Raw genomic sequence first — 17,305 nt, 5'->3', positions numbered from 1 at the left:
ATTCTTCAACTGGGTTTATTTTGACCCTAGGAAAAACAAAAGCAGTTACTATAAATTATTTACTTCTGTTTCTGTTATTCAACCCAAGCCTTTCAGAATTATTCTAATCCCCAGTGTGACTCAGGAAGCTTCACTCCTATCCTGGAGGCAGGTGGTACAAGGTTTGTAATATTTGTAATTATCTTTCAGACTCCACCATCCTCCAAGCTATCACTTCATTATAACTTCACTTCTGAAAGAGCTCATTGTTTCTTTTTTTTTCCCTGACATAATAAACATCTTGATAGAGAGGTAGCTTTAGTATCTTGAATTTTTAATTTAACGTTGATATGAGAACTAGCTATTTACAGTCCTTCCCTGGCCTACCGTCTCTCCCTTGTCTGCCCCTACCATGGGCACAGGGAGAAATTTCCCAGGCTTTATGCACAAAGCAACAGCTTACTAAGGCCACAACATCAGATACTGGGGTGATGAGGAAGCCTCCACCTACTCAGGAGACCTGGCTTCTGATGTAAGTCATTTAGTCTCTCAGAGACTCAGTTTCCCCATCTGTGAAATGAGAGGTTGGATTAGCACAGTCAATACTAAGAGTTCTCACAAGTATTAACAGGATCAATAGCAATTCAGGCCAGTATTTATTGAGCACCTACTACATACTTTTTAGTATGCCAGGAACTGGTTAGTACCCAATAGAGTATGGGGGAGGGGAGACAGACTAATACATGAATAAATTTGATTTATCTATCAGACTCAGTTCAAGAGAAGCAAAGGAAACTTTGGAAGCATGGCAAGAGCCTTCAGGTTCTTTTCAATACTTCAAAAACCTAATGAAACGACTACATTTGCTCTGATAAGACTAAGCTGCCTAACTAAAATACCTGGTTACTTTCTGGTAGCTGGAAAAATGTCAACTTAGTGTGGTAAGATTGGTTCTGTGATGGGGACCAGAGCCCTGGTTAGGAGGTCCAGGCCATAACTTGCAATTCTGGCACCTGTGCCAAGCAGCATGCCACAAACCCTAAAATCAACTTTTTAATTCATGTTGCGGCTCACAGATGGGTGTTATTAACAATGTGCACCATCTGGTAGCTTTCTATTTTAACTATGCATTCCTGCTAACTAGACGCTGAGCTTTTTAAATTATTGTTTTAAATTTATGTGACCTCTCAACATTCATGACCTGGAACAAAAAGTTCTGGTCATCGGCCCTCGTTATAGTCTTGATTTTGATTTAAAATGAGAAAGTGGAATGTTACTTAAGAGCAATTTGTTGCATAAACCAACATTTTTCAAACATGAGGTCCATGAAATAAAAATTAGCAAAAAGAGGTCTTGTTGGTGAGAAGACTTCGTGCACCACTACCAGGTGGTAAGTGTTTTGAGTTCCAGAACTTTGTCTTGTTCTCCATCGTGCCTGCAGCTCTCAGCGCCTGGCACAGAGTAGACATTTGGTAAAAATGTAGTTGCAAGCATGCCGACGGACCGGAACACCATGGCCTTCCAGTTTGGTTGTTAGAGTTCTTCCAAAAGTCTAGACAGATGTCCAAATGCTAGGACAAACTCCAGGATGTGTTGTCAGTTGTGTGGACAGAGCCTTGAGCTAATTTGAGATCACACATTCCAAAGCTCTGTTTTGTGAATTAAAATCTCCACAGACACACCCTCAGGCATGATGGTCCTGTGTGAGTGGTCCTGGCTTTTCTGATCACATCTTCTGATGTTATGAATGTTGTTTCTTGGTTACTCCTATCTTTTAATTTTTGCTAGTATGCCCAGGTGTGTAGATTTTTTCCCCCTTTTTTTTAAGGAAATGGAAATCTCTTGCAGGGCACCGGGATAGGCCAGAACAGCCAACAGTGGCCCAGGTAATTGTTGGGGAAGACTGGGTTGGCTCTGCAATGCCCTGGTTCATTTCTCTCTGCTTTGGGCTAGGAAAACAGGCAGAGGAAGCCATAACTACTAATATTTCAAGGCAGAATTTCCTTCCTCTTTTTTTTTTTTTTTAAATCCTCCTTCTTCTTTCGCCTCAGTTCAATTCATGAGGCTCTCAAGGAGACCCTGTTCTCCATGTCTTACCTCCTATTTCTAGTCTTTTAACATCTGTATGTCATACACACTCACATTCCTTTTTTGCTAAACAATATAAACCACTTTGTTGGTTTGGATATTAGAAAAAAATAGGAAAAGATGTTTATATAAAGCCATTCAGAATGTATAAAAGAGAGAAACAGGTTTTGAACTTAGAATATTTGAAGTTGCTTAGATAGGGAAGAAAAACTTTGAAGTTGAAGTCAGGCCTCAGAATTAGATCTGGAATTATTATGAGTGTTTTGTTACTAAAGTATAAAATAGTTTAAAAAATGTATAATGGAAAAGTTAAAGTAGTTTAATTGTAAACTACCATACTTAAAAAGATCACTACTTTAAAAAGGCTAACATATTTCAGTAACTACCTACAAAGATAAATATTTATAACACGATAGACTAAGGGATAAATTTTAAAAGAGAATGTATTCTTACAAATGAATAAGAAGAAGATCTCAACTGCAGATAGGCAAAGGACATAAAAGGTAATTGTAAAAGAAGAAATACAAATGGCTAATACACATGTGAAAAAAATGTACAACTTTACTAGCAATCAAAAAAATTCAGATTTCAAGCAATGAAGTCTGATTTTGTTTAGAAATTAGCAAAGATGTTTTTGAAAAAATAATACCTAACCTCAGTGAGGGATCAGGCAAATGATCACTCATGGTCTAGAGAAAGCACAGTTTGGGTCAGACTTTCTGGAGACAATTTGTTAGGAGTTTTTAACACATTAAGTGCCATGTGAGTTGTATTTAACTCACACTAGCTTTGAGCCCGGGGCTTCGTGAATCATATATAACTCACATGTCTCTTCACCTCGGGAGCTGTGAGAAGTATTTTTCAAGTCGCATATAACTCATGCACAGAAAACAATAAAAAATAACAAATTTTTTATTAAATTAGAAAGGATCGTTTTGTTTTCAAAGTTTTTATTCTATTTTTGCAATAAAACACTGTGGCCCCAAGGAAAATTTTTTTTCTAGTGTGGTAGTCCATGTGTTAAAAAGTGTTTCTCTTTCAACTCACCAAACCCACTTTATTTAGCAGATTTTTTTAACTTAAAATTTTTTATTTAATTTGGAAGAAGAAAGAAGAAATTGGACTAGAAGGAATGACTATTATCCATCAATAGGGGAATGATTGAATAAATTGTGTCATATTGCAAAAGATAATGAAGATCTTAGAAGAAGGATTTTGATTGCTATGTATTGACCAAGAAAGAGGATTATAATATGTAATAAGTATGGCAAATGTGTAACATATGGCAATATCTTGTCATGTCTATAAAAAGCAAACAAAAAATTGTTTATGTATATATGTGTTTATATAAGCTTAGAAAAACTACAGTAGGATCCACACACTATTAGAAATGGTAGTGATATTGGAGGGGAGAGAGTAAGTATATTGCTATTTTTCCTTTAATTCTGAACTTAAAATTTTTTTGAAAGAAGAGGGTCAGAAAATATTTTTGAGCATCTACAATATGCCCTTGGTTTTTATTAATAGTTACTAGAAACTAAATTTTGAGTGCCAGGGACTAAATCTATGTTAAGGAAATAAGTGGATAACTGCACACTCATTTATAAGAGTGTTATTGAGTATTTATAATAGAAAACTACTGAAAGCAAGTTACATGTCCAATGGTAGGAATTTGGTTAAGTAAATTATGGTATTCCAACGCAGTCAAATGCTCAGCAGCCATTAAATGACGACATGAAAATGCTCTCAGGATATTGTAGTGTGAAAAGGGCTGATAACAGGTCAATATGTGCAGATTAATCTCAATGTTGTTGACATACATAAATGTGTAGAAAGCATTCTAGACATTTGTAGACCCCTCTCCAAAAAAAGAAAAAACAAAAGTATCTCTTGATCATGGGTTATTTGGGGTGTTTTTAAATATATTTTATATTTTTCTATCTACAACACTTTATCATTACAAGCATACAAATATGTTTTAATTATTAAAAGTGGTTTCTTAAGAACAAGATGTGTGTTTTCACCACATTATAATTTATCAATGCAGCCCATTAAGAGAGAAATCGAAAGCTCTTTGCGATTTAAGGTGTTTAGCATAGAATTTAATGAACGCAAACACTGAGGATTTAAATCTAGTGAAAGTGAAGTTGTTTCTCATCCTCAAGCCAAGAACCATTGCACAGACACAATACAGGCTCTCTAGTAGCTTCCTGTGGTGGCACTGGCTCCCACCATGCGCTTATATTGGGAAATATCATCTCTCCACCAATTTTACCTCTTCTAAGCAAATGCTGTCATTTCCCACAAATCATAAAGACCCACAGCTATCCCCGTGGGGACCTACAGGACAATAAACTTGCCCTGTCATGATGCGTGGAATCTTCCATCACCACATTTCTTGGTTTATGAGGTTGATCTTTCTTCTAACATTTTTCTTGGAAGAAAGAACAATTTATCCTAAGAAAGACCCTCATACACAGATAACTCAAAGAGTGGCTGAAGAGAAACCCAACAAAAACACCTCTTTATCAGCCTATTACTCCTAATTTTCCAAAATGTGATGGTAAAAAAGGAAAACTAAGAGGCTTGGAGTATTATTTACTTCCATGTCTAGGAAGCCCATCGTGCCCTTCCTCATTTTCTTGGTTCCATTTTCATAGACGAGCGTTTGGCTGACAGGAAGTAGATGTGACTGAGGATGGTTGTATGTTTCTATTTCCAGGTTTATTGTGCTTTTTGCGTGGGGGTGTGTGCTGTTACCCAATAATGATGTGCGGTTGTTGTTCTTTCCCCAGAATGTCGAGTGGTGAAGTCCACTTCTTACACCAAAATAGCTTCATCGTCCCGCAGGAGCACCACCAAGAGCCCCGGACCCTCCAGGCGCAGCAAGTCCCCCGCCTCAACCAGCTCAGGTAAAGCAGTGACAGAGACTTTGAAGAAACTGCCTTGTTTCCGATGCAGGACGAGCAGAGGGTGTGTGAAGCTCAGAGCGTGAGGTTTTTAGGATAGTGTAGGTTCCGGTTTATAATTTTAGAACATGTTAGAACGGTTGAACAGATTTGCTGGAGTCTAGCATGTTGGCTGCAAGAAAAAGCATTGAGTTTGAAAAAACCTGCTTAGTGAAGACTCAGGAAACCCAGATTTGCCCACAAATAGAAGTGCATTACCATTTTGTTTCATTTCTACCATGGAAGTTAACCTTTCAGGTTCTAGAAATTTCTGTTAAGGCATTTATTCTGTCTGGGATTGGCTTGTGAAAAATTTCCAATTTGTATTTGCTGAGTCTTTCTTTAGTAAAACTTGTGGCCGTAGTCTTGGTTTCCTTTCGTGGCTCTGGAGCTAAAAGCAGTGAGATTGAGAGTGTAGAGCAGGGACCACTGCAGTGACCCTGGCCAGGGTCTGCCTCTTGGTGCATGCTAGAGCTGGTGTTGGAGCAGGCTGTTTACTCATGAGTGAGCACCTCGGCAGACCTGCCTTCTCCTTCTTTGGTCTTAAAATTGGCGTGAATCAGTTAGAAGGTGTCTTGTGTGTGTGTGTGTGTGTGTGTGTGTGTGTGTGTGTGTGTGTGTATTTGATCTTAGGTGTAACGTCTATGTCATTCATGAAGGGAATTTATTAAATGATCTAAATTGTTGAGTTGGAATTATTAAATGTTGCAGACATCAAAGTGATTGTTGCCTGGTTTCATGAAGACAGAGATGCTCTTATAAATAGGGCAAAGACGTTTGGGGTCTACTTGGAGGCCTTCCTCTACTCAACAGTGTGGGCTCAGGTATGGAAAGAGCTGTAGGCTGTAGCTGGCTCAGAAGGAATATGGCCAGTAGGCGGGGTCATTATAGGTCGTCACACAGACAGACCACCAAGCCCAACCTGGTTCTCTAAGAGTCACCTTCCCCTTGGGTTTTACCACTTCTGTTCCCAAGTCACGTCTCCAAAGACCACCTTCTCCGCTGACACTCACTCTAAGGTGGCGATGATGGGCTGCCACTGCCCCTTCCCACAGTGCAGCCTGCATCACAGCTGGTCAAGGAATAAGTCTCGGAACACAGCTGGCACTTGGGATGTGGCTTGTTTGCCCCTCTAGTTTAAGGGTTTGCCTGAGAACTCCACCCTTAATGTAGCATCGCTCATCTAGATTGAACAGAACCCTAAAATGAAACTTTGCTGAAGGGTAAGGTACCAAGACTGAAAGTGTAGGTGCATGAAAGTCACTTGAGAAGTTGGTAAAGTTTATCATCCTGAAGCCCCATGCCCTCAGATTCTAAGGACATATACCTGTGTTTTAGCAAGTACTCCAGGTGATTACGATCAGGTAGTCCGTGGCTCACATTTTGAGAAACAGTGGGTGAGTGCTGCGGTTCTCAGACGAGCAGCATCACTATCATTGGAGCACGTGTCAGAACTGTGAAGTCTCGAGCCCTTCCCCAGACCCACTGAATTGAAAACTCTGGAGCCAGGTCCCAGCAGTCCGGGTTTTCCCAATCCCTCCAGGTGATTCTGATGCACACCCGAGTTTGAGAACCACTGGGTTGTGGATAAGAGAAAGGAAGTAAGGACAGAAAGTCATTTGACTCTGGATAATTGGAGGGAAAGATATGACTTGGTCATCTTCATTTATTGGCATGACAGAAATGACTTCCTTTCTACCTCCCTGGTTGCCTCCAACTGACTGTGTCCATTTTTAACCCTTATAACCCAAGACCAGACCTCTAGCTACCTTGGAGTGTAGACCAAGAGAGCAATGAGCAGAGGAGAGTACCATACCCCACCTCCCTCTTCTACCTCCTTACCTGGGCTTGGCTTCAGAGAATTAGTCAAATGGGAGCAGAGACAATCTATTAATCTGTCTGAAGATCATCTCTTCCCTGGGGTATTGGGGAAAGTCCCTCCCTTCAAGAGCACACCATGCACACACAGAGATGAGGACCTCCACAAAACGACAGAATGATCCTGGAATTGTTGCATGGAAAACTCCCCTGGAAGACCTAAACTTGCTCATTAATAGGCTGACAGGTGAAAATGGAGCTCTGTGGAGGGTGTACAGCCTTGACCAAAGGACATTCCTCATTTCCTCTTGTTTAAACCTGGGCTGTAGGGTGAACCCTTGTGGAGCAGTAGGGGAGAATGTGGTCATGGGCCTAGCCAGCATCTTGCCCCTAAAATTTTGACTGTTCAGTACAACCATGGCAGCATATGAAAGAGAAATGGTCCCATATTAACTGAAACATTATCAGTATTATTAAAAATCGTCAATATTGAAAAACAAAATTAGTTCCCAATCCAAACAAACTTTGACATTGGCAAATTTTACTTAATCTTTCCTCTCCATATGTACCATGAATAGAACAATCAGATGTGAGAGGCTGCATCTAATACAGAGTAGTTAGCCAAATTCTTCTGTCTTATACATTATAGACATTCCAAGAGAAGTGATATGCACTATAGCTCTGAACTTTTTATTGTTTTTAGCAGTTTTGTTTGTTTTGAGACAGAATCTCACTCTGTCACCTGGGCTAGAGTGCAGTGATGTCATAGCTGACAGCAACCTCAAACTTCTGGGCTCAAGCCATCTTCCTTCCTCAGCCTCCAGAGTAGCTGGAAGTACTTGGCTAATTTTTCTATTTTTAGTAGAGACAGGGTCTCGCTCTTGCTCAGGCTGGTCTTGAACTCCTGAGCTCAAGCAATCCTCCCACCTCGGCCTCTCAAAGTCTTAGGATTACAGGTGTGAGCCACCACACCTGGCCAGCAGTTTTATTTTTAAGAGTGTAGACAGCAGTTAAATACTCCTGGGTTTAGGTGAGACTTTTCTTTTGTTTACTTTCTTTTTTTTTGTCCTTATAAGATAAGAAAGGTAAGGGACAGATCACATTATTGGATACATGTTAAAGATTGGAATTAGGAATCTAATTTTAAAAAGATAATTATGAATACAGCCAATAATTTCACTTTAGAATTGTCTAGTAATGTAATCACTATTCAGCATTCTAAGATTTATACTCACTTACCAAAAGTAATTTTGGAAACTCAAAAAAGCAGATAGGTAAATGTATTAAATGTATTTGTGTGTCACTGCCAACACTTGTGATTATTTTTTTAGAAGTTTAAAATGGATAAAAATGCCTGCTTCAAAATCAACAGATTGCTTCAAACACACACTTCCACTTTCTACTGTTTACCTGAAGCACTTTTAAACTCTAGTTAAAACCTGGTTGATTTGACCAGCACTGACCTGGAATTTGTAATAGGTAAGTCATGCCAGGTAGTATCATTTCCATAAAGAAAGTGGAGTCCGAATTCAATCTAAAATCAGTATGTTCTTGAAAAATGAACACTTCAGTGTATCTTTAACTTCAAGGTCAAAATTAATTATATGGCAGTGATCATATTTAATGTGAGCCTTTTAGGCGTATAAAATTTTCAACTTCCTGCATTTTGACCTAGAAGAGATGACGTACAACCATTTGGTTGTATAACAGCTTAGAGTATGCAATGACTGGCTCTTGACTCTGACTTGCTACTAAATCTTACCGCCTTCCTCTGGATGATTCCAATTAGAAGAGGTTTCACAGAGCGGCCACCTTGTAGTCACAAGTGTGTGATTTTGCCAATGACCTCAAGAAGACTTGCTTTCCCTGGGACCTGAGCCCAGGATTTAGGAAGTCCAGCAGTGTCACCATTTCTCATCAGGGCAAGTACAGCTGCCGGATGCCAGGGGAGCCCCTCCCCTGGGCCCTCCACTGCTCAGGCCCAGGTCTTCCCTCCCTACTCAGTTATGGCTTTTGAAACCAGCGGAAAGATGTGATGAATTATCTCTATGCTGATTGCATCACATTTCCTTACAATAGCTTGTTTAGTGTTTTTTTGTAACTCATAGGCACTCAAATGTGAATGATTTTATTTTAATACCACTTAAACATTAGTGTTGCCCCAAACCCAATTGCCACCATGAACCTGACTTTTTTTTTTTTTTTTTTTGAGACAGAGTCTCACCGTGTTGCCCTGGCTAGAGTGAGTGCCGTGGCGTCAGCCTAGCTCACAGCAACCTCAAACTCCTGGGCTCAAGCGATCCTCCTGCCTCAGCCTCCCAAGTAGCTGGGACTACAGGCATGTGCCACCATGCCTGGCTAATTTTTTCTATGTATTTTTAGTTGTCCGATTAATTTCTTTCTATTTTTAGTAGAGACGGGGTCTCGCTCTTGCTCAGGCTGGTTTCGAACTCCTGAGCTCAAACAATCCGCCCGCCTCGGCCTCCCAGAGTGCTAGGATTACAGGCGTGAGCCACCGCGCCCGACCTGAACCTGACTTTTTAACATGAAAGAATCTTTGCTTTTCCTTCTCAAACATTAACTTAAAGTTTGAAATGATTTCTACTTCACTTTTTAAATTTCTACTTCCAGTATTCCTCTTCCTTCATTACACAGAAATTAGAGCATATTACAAAGTTATATTTGCTCAGTTTTCAGACCATGCTGCTGTTAATAACAACGTGGTTAACTTGTATGTAGATGTAACACCATAGTTTACATAGGACTTTTATCTCTTAGGGTTTTTTGATTCTCCTATGAATCTCCTAACAACAAGGAAGATAATATCATTATCTCCGTTTGTAAACATGAGGAAGCAGAGGCAGGGCTAAGGGAACTGCTTTGCCTGGAGTCACTGAGTCAAGAGTGGCAGCTCAGGGCTTGTCTGTGGGACTTCCAGCGTTCTAGACCCACTGGACTGGCAGTCCTCGATACATGCTTCTTCACCTCCACGTGCTAGAATTTTGATCTCTAAGAAATAACAAATCTAGTACCTGGTTTGAGATTACATTTTACAGCAGCATAAGCCTAAGTATTAGTCCCCCGGCACTAGCGATCCAGGAGGTAAATGATTCACCCCAACTTAACGAGGTACATCAGTGATGGACAGAAACTTCCCTTTGTAAGTCACCATTAGAACAAGCACGAGAATCCTCTGTAAATCTTCCCTTTGTCTCTTAGCGTTCCTCTTCTTAGGACTAGAAGAAATTCAAAGTGATTTATTAATGTAAGGTGTTCATTTACAGGTTCAGAAATATCAGTTGCAGGCCTACGAGTGTCAGGCATTTGCTCGGCACTGATGGTGCAGAGATGAAAGAAAACAGCCCCTACTCTCGAGAGGCATAGAGGTCAAGACCCCAGAAAGAATTTATAGATGACATAATTCACATACCTGTTGAATTACTATTAGTATCCATAACGGAAAAGGCTGAAAGAAGGCAAGTGGAGCGAGGAAAAAGAGAAACCAGAAGCCTCAATAACATACAGAAAGAATAACAAGCCCCTAGCTAATTGCATGCTGAGACATGGGGCACAGAATCACTAAGAAAATGGAGAAATGATTTTTAGTCGCTTGTTAAAGAAATGAGAATATATAAGAGCATCATAAAGAGGGCTTAATATGGGTTGACTCTTTTTTACACATGTGTCTTTGGAGCACAGAGGTCTTGCAAAATGTGTCATTTAAAAGTGAAATTCTTTCAAGCAAATTCCTTAATCTGCACAGGGAAGTTATAACAAAATATCTCCCAAAATAAGAATATAATATGCATTAATTTGATGTTAATAAAGACTGATAAAATTTAGTTTTGCTTTATACTATTTTCTTAATGTTAAAAGTATAAGAAACCTATGTTTTCCTAGCTTGAAGGTTTTTTTGCTGCAATCCTCCTTAAAACTTACAAATTTCAAAACTGTGACTTCTTCTTGGATTCCTTGGAAAAACTGTGGGATTTTTGCTTGTTGTTTTAGAGTTTTTATTTTCATTTAGATAGATAACCAACATTTTTGCATAGACTGTCGCCCTGTATTTAGAATCTCTGTCTGTAGAAGCCATGGCAAACATAACTGAGCACCTCGTGGGAGCCTCACACCCACCGATTCAAGCACGAGCTAATGCACTTTCTTGCCCTTCAGAAGCATGTAGGTTAAAGTAGAAACACTCATGACAACAACTATTCATTCATTCACTATCCATTGAGAACCCACCGCGGACCAGCGATGCTGAGTGCAGGAGATGCAAGGGCGAGCATTTGAAAGAGGGAAAAGCCACGTGCCTTAACTAATGAACTTCTAGCCGTCTAAACCACCATTCCGCACTCCCCAGGCTTAAAACCTATTCGTACGTGACTCCAGAAATCCTGAAGTCTTTTTATTCATGCTATTCAAATTTTACTTTTTTTTTTACAGTTATATAAAAATATTTTATGCAGCATATGCAGATAAGACAAGAATCAAAGCTGCAGAAGCAAAGAAAATTTTAATCAGCTCAGCTCACAAGTCCAGTTTGTCAGATTCTTTTGATTTATATCAAACACCTCCAAAGGCAGATTGCTAGCTTATTAATTTTTAGCTCAGTCTTTTCCTTTAGTGTAGAGAATTCAGCCTTATACTTTCTATGGATCCTTTTTGCTTTGAGGTGCCAAGGGAATTGTTGAGAACAAATGCATCAAGACCATCGTAGAGGTTGGTGATTCATCCTTGTGATTTCAGCATTTCTTGCTGCATATAAAGCTCATCCCTCCTTCCATTCTCTTTGTTTGCACCCGCCAAACCCCCTGGTGCTCACCCCACACAGGATCTCTGAAGATACTCTTCAAAGCATTGGGCCATTATCTTGACTTTCTCTTTGGGAGCAGCACCCTACATCAGCTGCTTGTGGAAACTTCTCACTGTTATTGCCCCAGGTTAATTAGATATTTCCTGAGTATCTACTATGTTCCAGGCATGTATTAGGTCCCCAGGATAGAAAGATGATTAAAGCACAGTCCTTGCCTTCAAGTTGTGTATATTCTAGTTGGGACACAAACATACACACTCTCGTATCACTTAACAATGGGGATATATTTTGAGAAATGCATCATAAGGCGATTTCATTATTGTGTGAATATCACAGGTGTACTTACACAAACCTACATGGCACATCCTACTACACAACCAGGTAGAGCCTGTTGCTCCTAGGCTACACACCTGTATGCAGCATGTTACTGCACTGAATACTGCAGGCAATTGTAACATAATGGTATTTGTGTGTCTAAACATATTTAAACCTAGAAAAGGTACAGTAAAAATACAGTCCTGTAATCTTATGGGGCCACTGCCATATATGTAATCTGTTGTTGACAGTAACATCGTCATGCAGTGCATGACTGTATGCCACTTACTATAATAGTGGAAAAAGTGCCACGGTGACCCAGAGGAAGCAGCGGTTAGATCTCATGAATAGAGGCAGAGAACACTTCCAAGAGAAAAGGGCTTACAAGTTGGGACTTGAAGAATCCTGCTAGTCTAGGAAGGGCCAGGAGGGCATTCCCTCCCAATGCGAGTTAAGGCACAAAGACATGAAAGCGTATGGCATGTTTAGGGCACAGTTGCTAGTTCAATAAAAATGCAGAACAGAATTCTAGGAAAGGGCTAGGGAAGATGGGGCAGCCCAGTTGGTTGTGGTCAGATGCACAGGGCCGTGGAAGTGTGTTTATTGAAAGGGGATTTTTTGCAAGGCCGTGAGAGATCACAGTGGAGTTTTAGAAACAGTGGCACAGTGGTAGAAAAGATTGCCACACCTGAAAGGCCAAGGGCCAGGAAGGCTTGGTGGGGCTGCTTGGTGGGTCATCCTGCAAAAAGACCGTCTGGACAGAACTGGAACAGCATTGAGGGGAAGGGGCAAACTTCGAAAGGGAAGGAAACCAGAACTTTAGCTGGATGTGAGCCCAGAGGAAGAGAGAGGGACCAGAGATGAGGAGAGGGTGTGCTGGGTGAGGAGGGGAGGTGGGAATGATTTCCATTTAGACACGTGGAGTGCAAGGTGCTTTGGAAGTGTCAGTCAGCCATTAGCAATAAGTAACTGTGTTTGAGTCAGGAGATTTGAGCTGATAATATGTATCTGGGAGACCCTGGAATATCCTAGCACTGTGGGAGGCTGAGGCGGGAGGATCACTTGAGGTCAGGAATTTGAGACCAGCCTGAACAAGAGGGAGACCCCCGTCTCTACTGAAAATAGAAGAGTTAGTCAGGCAATCACACACCTGTAGTCCCAGCTACTCGGGAGGCTGAGGCAGGAGGATCGCTTGAGCCCAGGAGGGTGGAGGTTGCAGTGAGCTATGATGACACCACTGTACTCTAGCTGAATGACACAGCAAGACCCTGTCTCAAATAATAATAATAATAATAATAATAATAATGTAAGATACCTCCCCACTCCCCACCGAGAGATTTGTAAAAATGAAAATGGAACCTAGGGTAATAATGTCTGTGATTAGAAGAGCAGATCAGAGAGGCAGGAGGAGACCAGAGTGAGGTGACAGAAGTCCAAGGGGCAGAGAGTTTCAAGATGGAGGGCCAGAAATGTGTGACGTTGAACTGACACGTAGCACAAGAACCGAAAGGAGGTCATAGGGTCACAGCGAGGACACCACTGCAGCCTGTGAAGGAACTGTTTCAGCCGGCAAGACCAGATGGCAGCAGGCAGCGGGCCTTGTCTGGGAGAGTCGCCCACGGCCATCCCTGTGGGATGCTCCAGGACCGACTCCAGGCGGCACCCTGCGGGGAGGGTGTCCTGCAGCAGCTGGTGGGGTGGGGCTCAGCCCGGGCCCTCGTCCACCCAGGCCCTGGGTGCCTAGTGCCTGATGCCCCCGTAATATCCACCGCTTCTTCTTGGATCCCAGCTGATAGGGATCCAGAAATGTCATAATTTTCCGCCAAAGGAGCTCTAGGTGATACTGTTTCATTGTTGAATTAATTATTTTTCCTTAATTCAAAATCGTCTCTGACTCCTTTCACCCCTCCTGGTCCACATTCAGTGTGTCACCAGCCTCCCTGGCTCCTCTGCGGCACTGCCACCGTGCTCCCTTTCCACCCAGCGTGGCCTCTACTCTGCTCTGGGACGTTCCTGTTTCTCACAGGCTACAGACGCTCTTGCTAGCTGGCCTCCCCCCAGCCTCTGTGCTCTGCGCCTCACATCTGCCCGATGTCCAGCCTGCTGCCATGACTTCGTCTGACAAAGAGAGTCTGGACTCCTTGTTCTCAGGCGAAGGACGGTCTTCCTTTCCAGCCATTTCTCCCACCTCCCCTCTGGATTCATGCTCCCTCCTAATTTAAATTGTCCCCATATAGTGCTTGGGCTCATCCACCTCCTACCTTTATTCTTGTCACTTGGTCTAAAATGTCTTCCTGTGTCACTTCAGCAGTCAAAAGCCCATGCACCCAGTTTGGCCCCATTCGTCTCTGCCGCATTCCCTGCACCTCACCATTGCGGGCCTTCCCCACCCCCACGGTCCTGCTGCAGTCGATTCCGCCCCCAGCCTACAGATGACATGAGTGCCACGCTCCTAGGTAAGGTCTCTTGAGAGCAGCTCTTTGTGCATTCTACGTTGACTGCAAGGTCATGGTGACCATCAGGCAAATGTTGAGCATGTGAATGAATTGAGAAATCCCAGCTGTTCAAGTTGCCTAGATTTCCTGAGGTTCAAAGCCTTTTTATAAATATTTGTTTAAAAAGTTAATTCACAGAGCCATGTCCCTTTATCCCTCTGTTCTGTGACCTCGCCTTCCCGTTGTTCTCTGTCGACGGTTTCTTTGAATTGGACCTATTGTCTCAGTTTAAGAAGAGAATACAGACACATGGAGGAAATCGGGGCTATACCTCTCCTACGAGGTGAGCACCCACGAAGCTAGAAGGAGGGAAAAAGCACTGTTTCTTCCCTCTGTTAGAGAGCTGCCTTTTTTCTTGATTCCATATGCTTTTTGCCCTTTTTTTTCCTTCTCCCTAAGATGGCAAGATGTGGACAAGGGCTGGGTAAAGAGATTTTTAGGCATTCAACAGCCTCCTCCATGATTAGGGAGTCGAAAGCCAGATCTCCCTGGCAACGTGCCTGGCTTGTCTCTCCTTACACCCAAGGACGCGCTCACATACGCAGGCACGCTGCCTCCTCTCATCCTGAAGTGCAGCACCAAAATAAATGAGCTGCCTTGGTACTGAAAGATAGGGAAACCGCAAGGTGGATTTCGTGTCCAAAAAGTTGCTCTCCTTTTAATTAAGTCTGGCTTAGAGGTTTCTCTGACTTCAGGACTAGTTTGAGACACTTAAAAACATTCAGCTTGCACTCGGTGCCTGAGACTTTTAGGAAAGCAACTATAAAGAGAAGAAACGCTTAATGTTCACAGAGGGGTTCCTAAATTAGCAAACACGTGAGTCTAAAGTCATGAGAGGAGCAATGAATTTAGTCAAAGTAAGCCAAGTATTTCCAAATTCTAGAATTTTTAAAGTAACCTTGATATTCCATCATAAGCATCTTAGGGACAGAGAGCAATAAGAGTCTAGCGTGTACTAAGTGTGGGCTCTGTGTGCTGATGGGGTGATATGCATTACATTATAGAACCCTGGACTTGTGGCTCCAATTAGTGAAAAAGAGTAGGATCGGCTGTCTGAAATGATGAAGGAAAAGGTGAAGCCGGACACTTCCTGAGGAGTATTATTCAACAATGTGCTGTAACCAATAAATGCTCTTGGATCCCTGATGGGCTTAGGTGACAGCTGAGTTGAAAAAGAGAAAGGGTTATGGACCAGGAGTAGTAGGTGTCAGTGCTGCGGTCAGATTTCTGCCGCGGCACTTTGGTGGCCAGTTACGTAACTGATCATCACAATATCTGTGAATAATCCATCCCGAAGTTGAGCACTTCTCATTCAAGAGGTAACAAGCACAGCAAGGAGGAACTCAAATTCAAGCAAAATGTACTCAGATAGATCTGAGCCAAGGAAACCAGACCTGGGTATAAGGCAGTGGTTCTGATGAGTTCTTTACTAATTCAGAGATTAGTGAATTCAGATTGAAATAATTAGTTGTTCCATCTGCTTGGCTATTTAACAACCGTATTATTAAGCTGAGTTTTTCCCATTCAAGGTAAAGATTTGTTTAATAAGGGCCTCTGAAATTTAAGTTGAATTTTAATAAGTTCCATTAAATAAGTAACAAAGCCCTTTTTATTGGCACTTAGGGACTCGTGGTGTTATGGGATAGAAAGCAAGTGAACTCAATGCATCTGTCAAACTTACTTATGAAAGAAAATTATTTATTCCAGCAGCGATTCAACAATAAAGTGTGTAACGCTTTCTGGATGTCAAGAGCCGTTTTAAGAAGTTGTTAATGCTTTAAGAGGAAGAGTCTGGGCAGAGCTCTGAGCCTAAGAATACAGGCTGTTCCCAACTTTCAGACAGGTTGTGTTCCAAAAGTGCTTGATTGTAAATGACTTGTTTGGCACTTGAGTTTCATTTATCCAGAGAGATGAAAATGCAGGTAGAAGCACTGAGCCTGTGGCTTCAATAAAGTAGTGGTAGAGAAAGAAACCTAGATGTCCAGAGCCCTGCAGATGGGACAAGCGTTCTGGGAGTGCCCTGAGGTGCCGGGACAGGCCACTCACGGGAAAAGTGCGAAGTTTTTTCAATAAGACATAAATGAGATCCAGTTTTATCTCTGCCACTTTCTAGCTGTTTATCTCTGGGCAAGTTACTCCTCTGAACCTCACTTTCCATCTAAAACAGGAAAAAGTGCATGAGCCTACATGGCAGAATTGACGTCACCTAAAGTGCTTCAGCTCAATGTGCCCAAACTCTGTGTCCTTCCAGACTTGCTCCCTTTCAGCCTTGCTCTTCTTCATTCAGTCAGTCACTTACCAAGTCCTGTAGTTTTTACCTCCTAACTCTTTCTGCAACATCTCCATTCACTTCCATCCCCTGGCACTGCCCTAGACCAGCCACACCGGCATCTCTACCATAGGATGAATACACGTGCTCCACTCTCTCCCACCTCCGCATTCTTGACATTTGCCCAAGGGATGCCCTGCACCCAGTATCATTCCCCTCTAATCCATTCTTGACAGGGAAAGAACTCTGGAGAGCTTTTTAAAATGCGAGTCTGGTCTTGTGGCTCCTGCTTAAAATCGTTCAATAGCTTCTCATTGCCCTTTGGATAAAAACCCAAACTTCTTGGCTGGGCGCGGTGGCTCACGCCTGTAATCCTAGCTCTCTGGGAGGCGGAGGCAGGCGGATTGTTTGAGCTCAGGAGTTCGAGACCAGCCTGAGCAAGAGCGAGACCCCCGTCTCTACTAAAATTAGAAAGAAAATAATCGGACAACTGAAAATATATAGAAAAAATTAACCGGGCATGGTGGCACATGCCTGTAGTCCCAGCTACTCGGGAGGCTGAGGCAGAAGGATCGCT

At 42.1% G+C, this 17,305-nt stretch overlaps 1 protein-coding gene across 1 annotated transcript in view; it reads left to right on the top strand.

Annotated features, from left to right (window-relative positions):
* Positions 1-17,305, top strand: part of DCLK1 (doublecortin-like kinase 1) — a 328,500-nt gene that overhangs the window by 234,640 nt on the left and 76,555 nt on the right. Inside the window, 1 exon segment of the mRNA XM_012644043.1 lies at positions 4,863-4,979. Within this exon segment, the coding sequence (XP_012499497.1) occupies positions 4,863-4,979 (117 nt within the window).

The sequence above is a fragment of the Propithecus coquereli genome, unplaced genomic scaffold, assembly GCF_000956105.1.
Source record: "Propithecus coquereli isolate 6110/MARCELLA unplaced genomic scaffold, Pcoq_1.0 Scaffold205, whole genome shotgun sequence".
Classification (NCBI taxonomy): domain Eukaryota; kingdom Metazoa; phylum Chordata; class Mammalia; order Primates; family Indriidae; genus Propithecus; species Propithecus coquereli.
The sequence above is the reverse complement of the archived record's forward strand: the minus strand, read 5'-3'. Positions and strand labels throughout refer to the sequence as shown.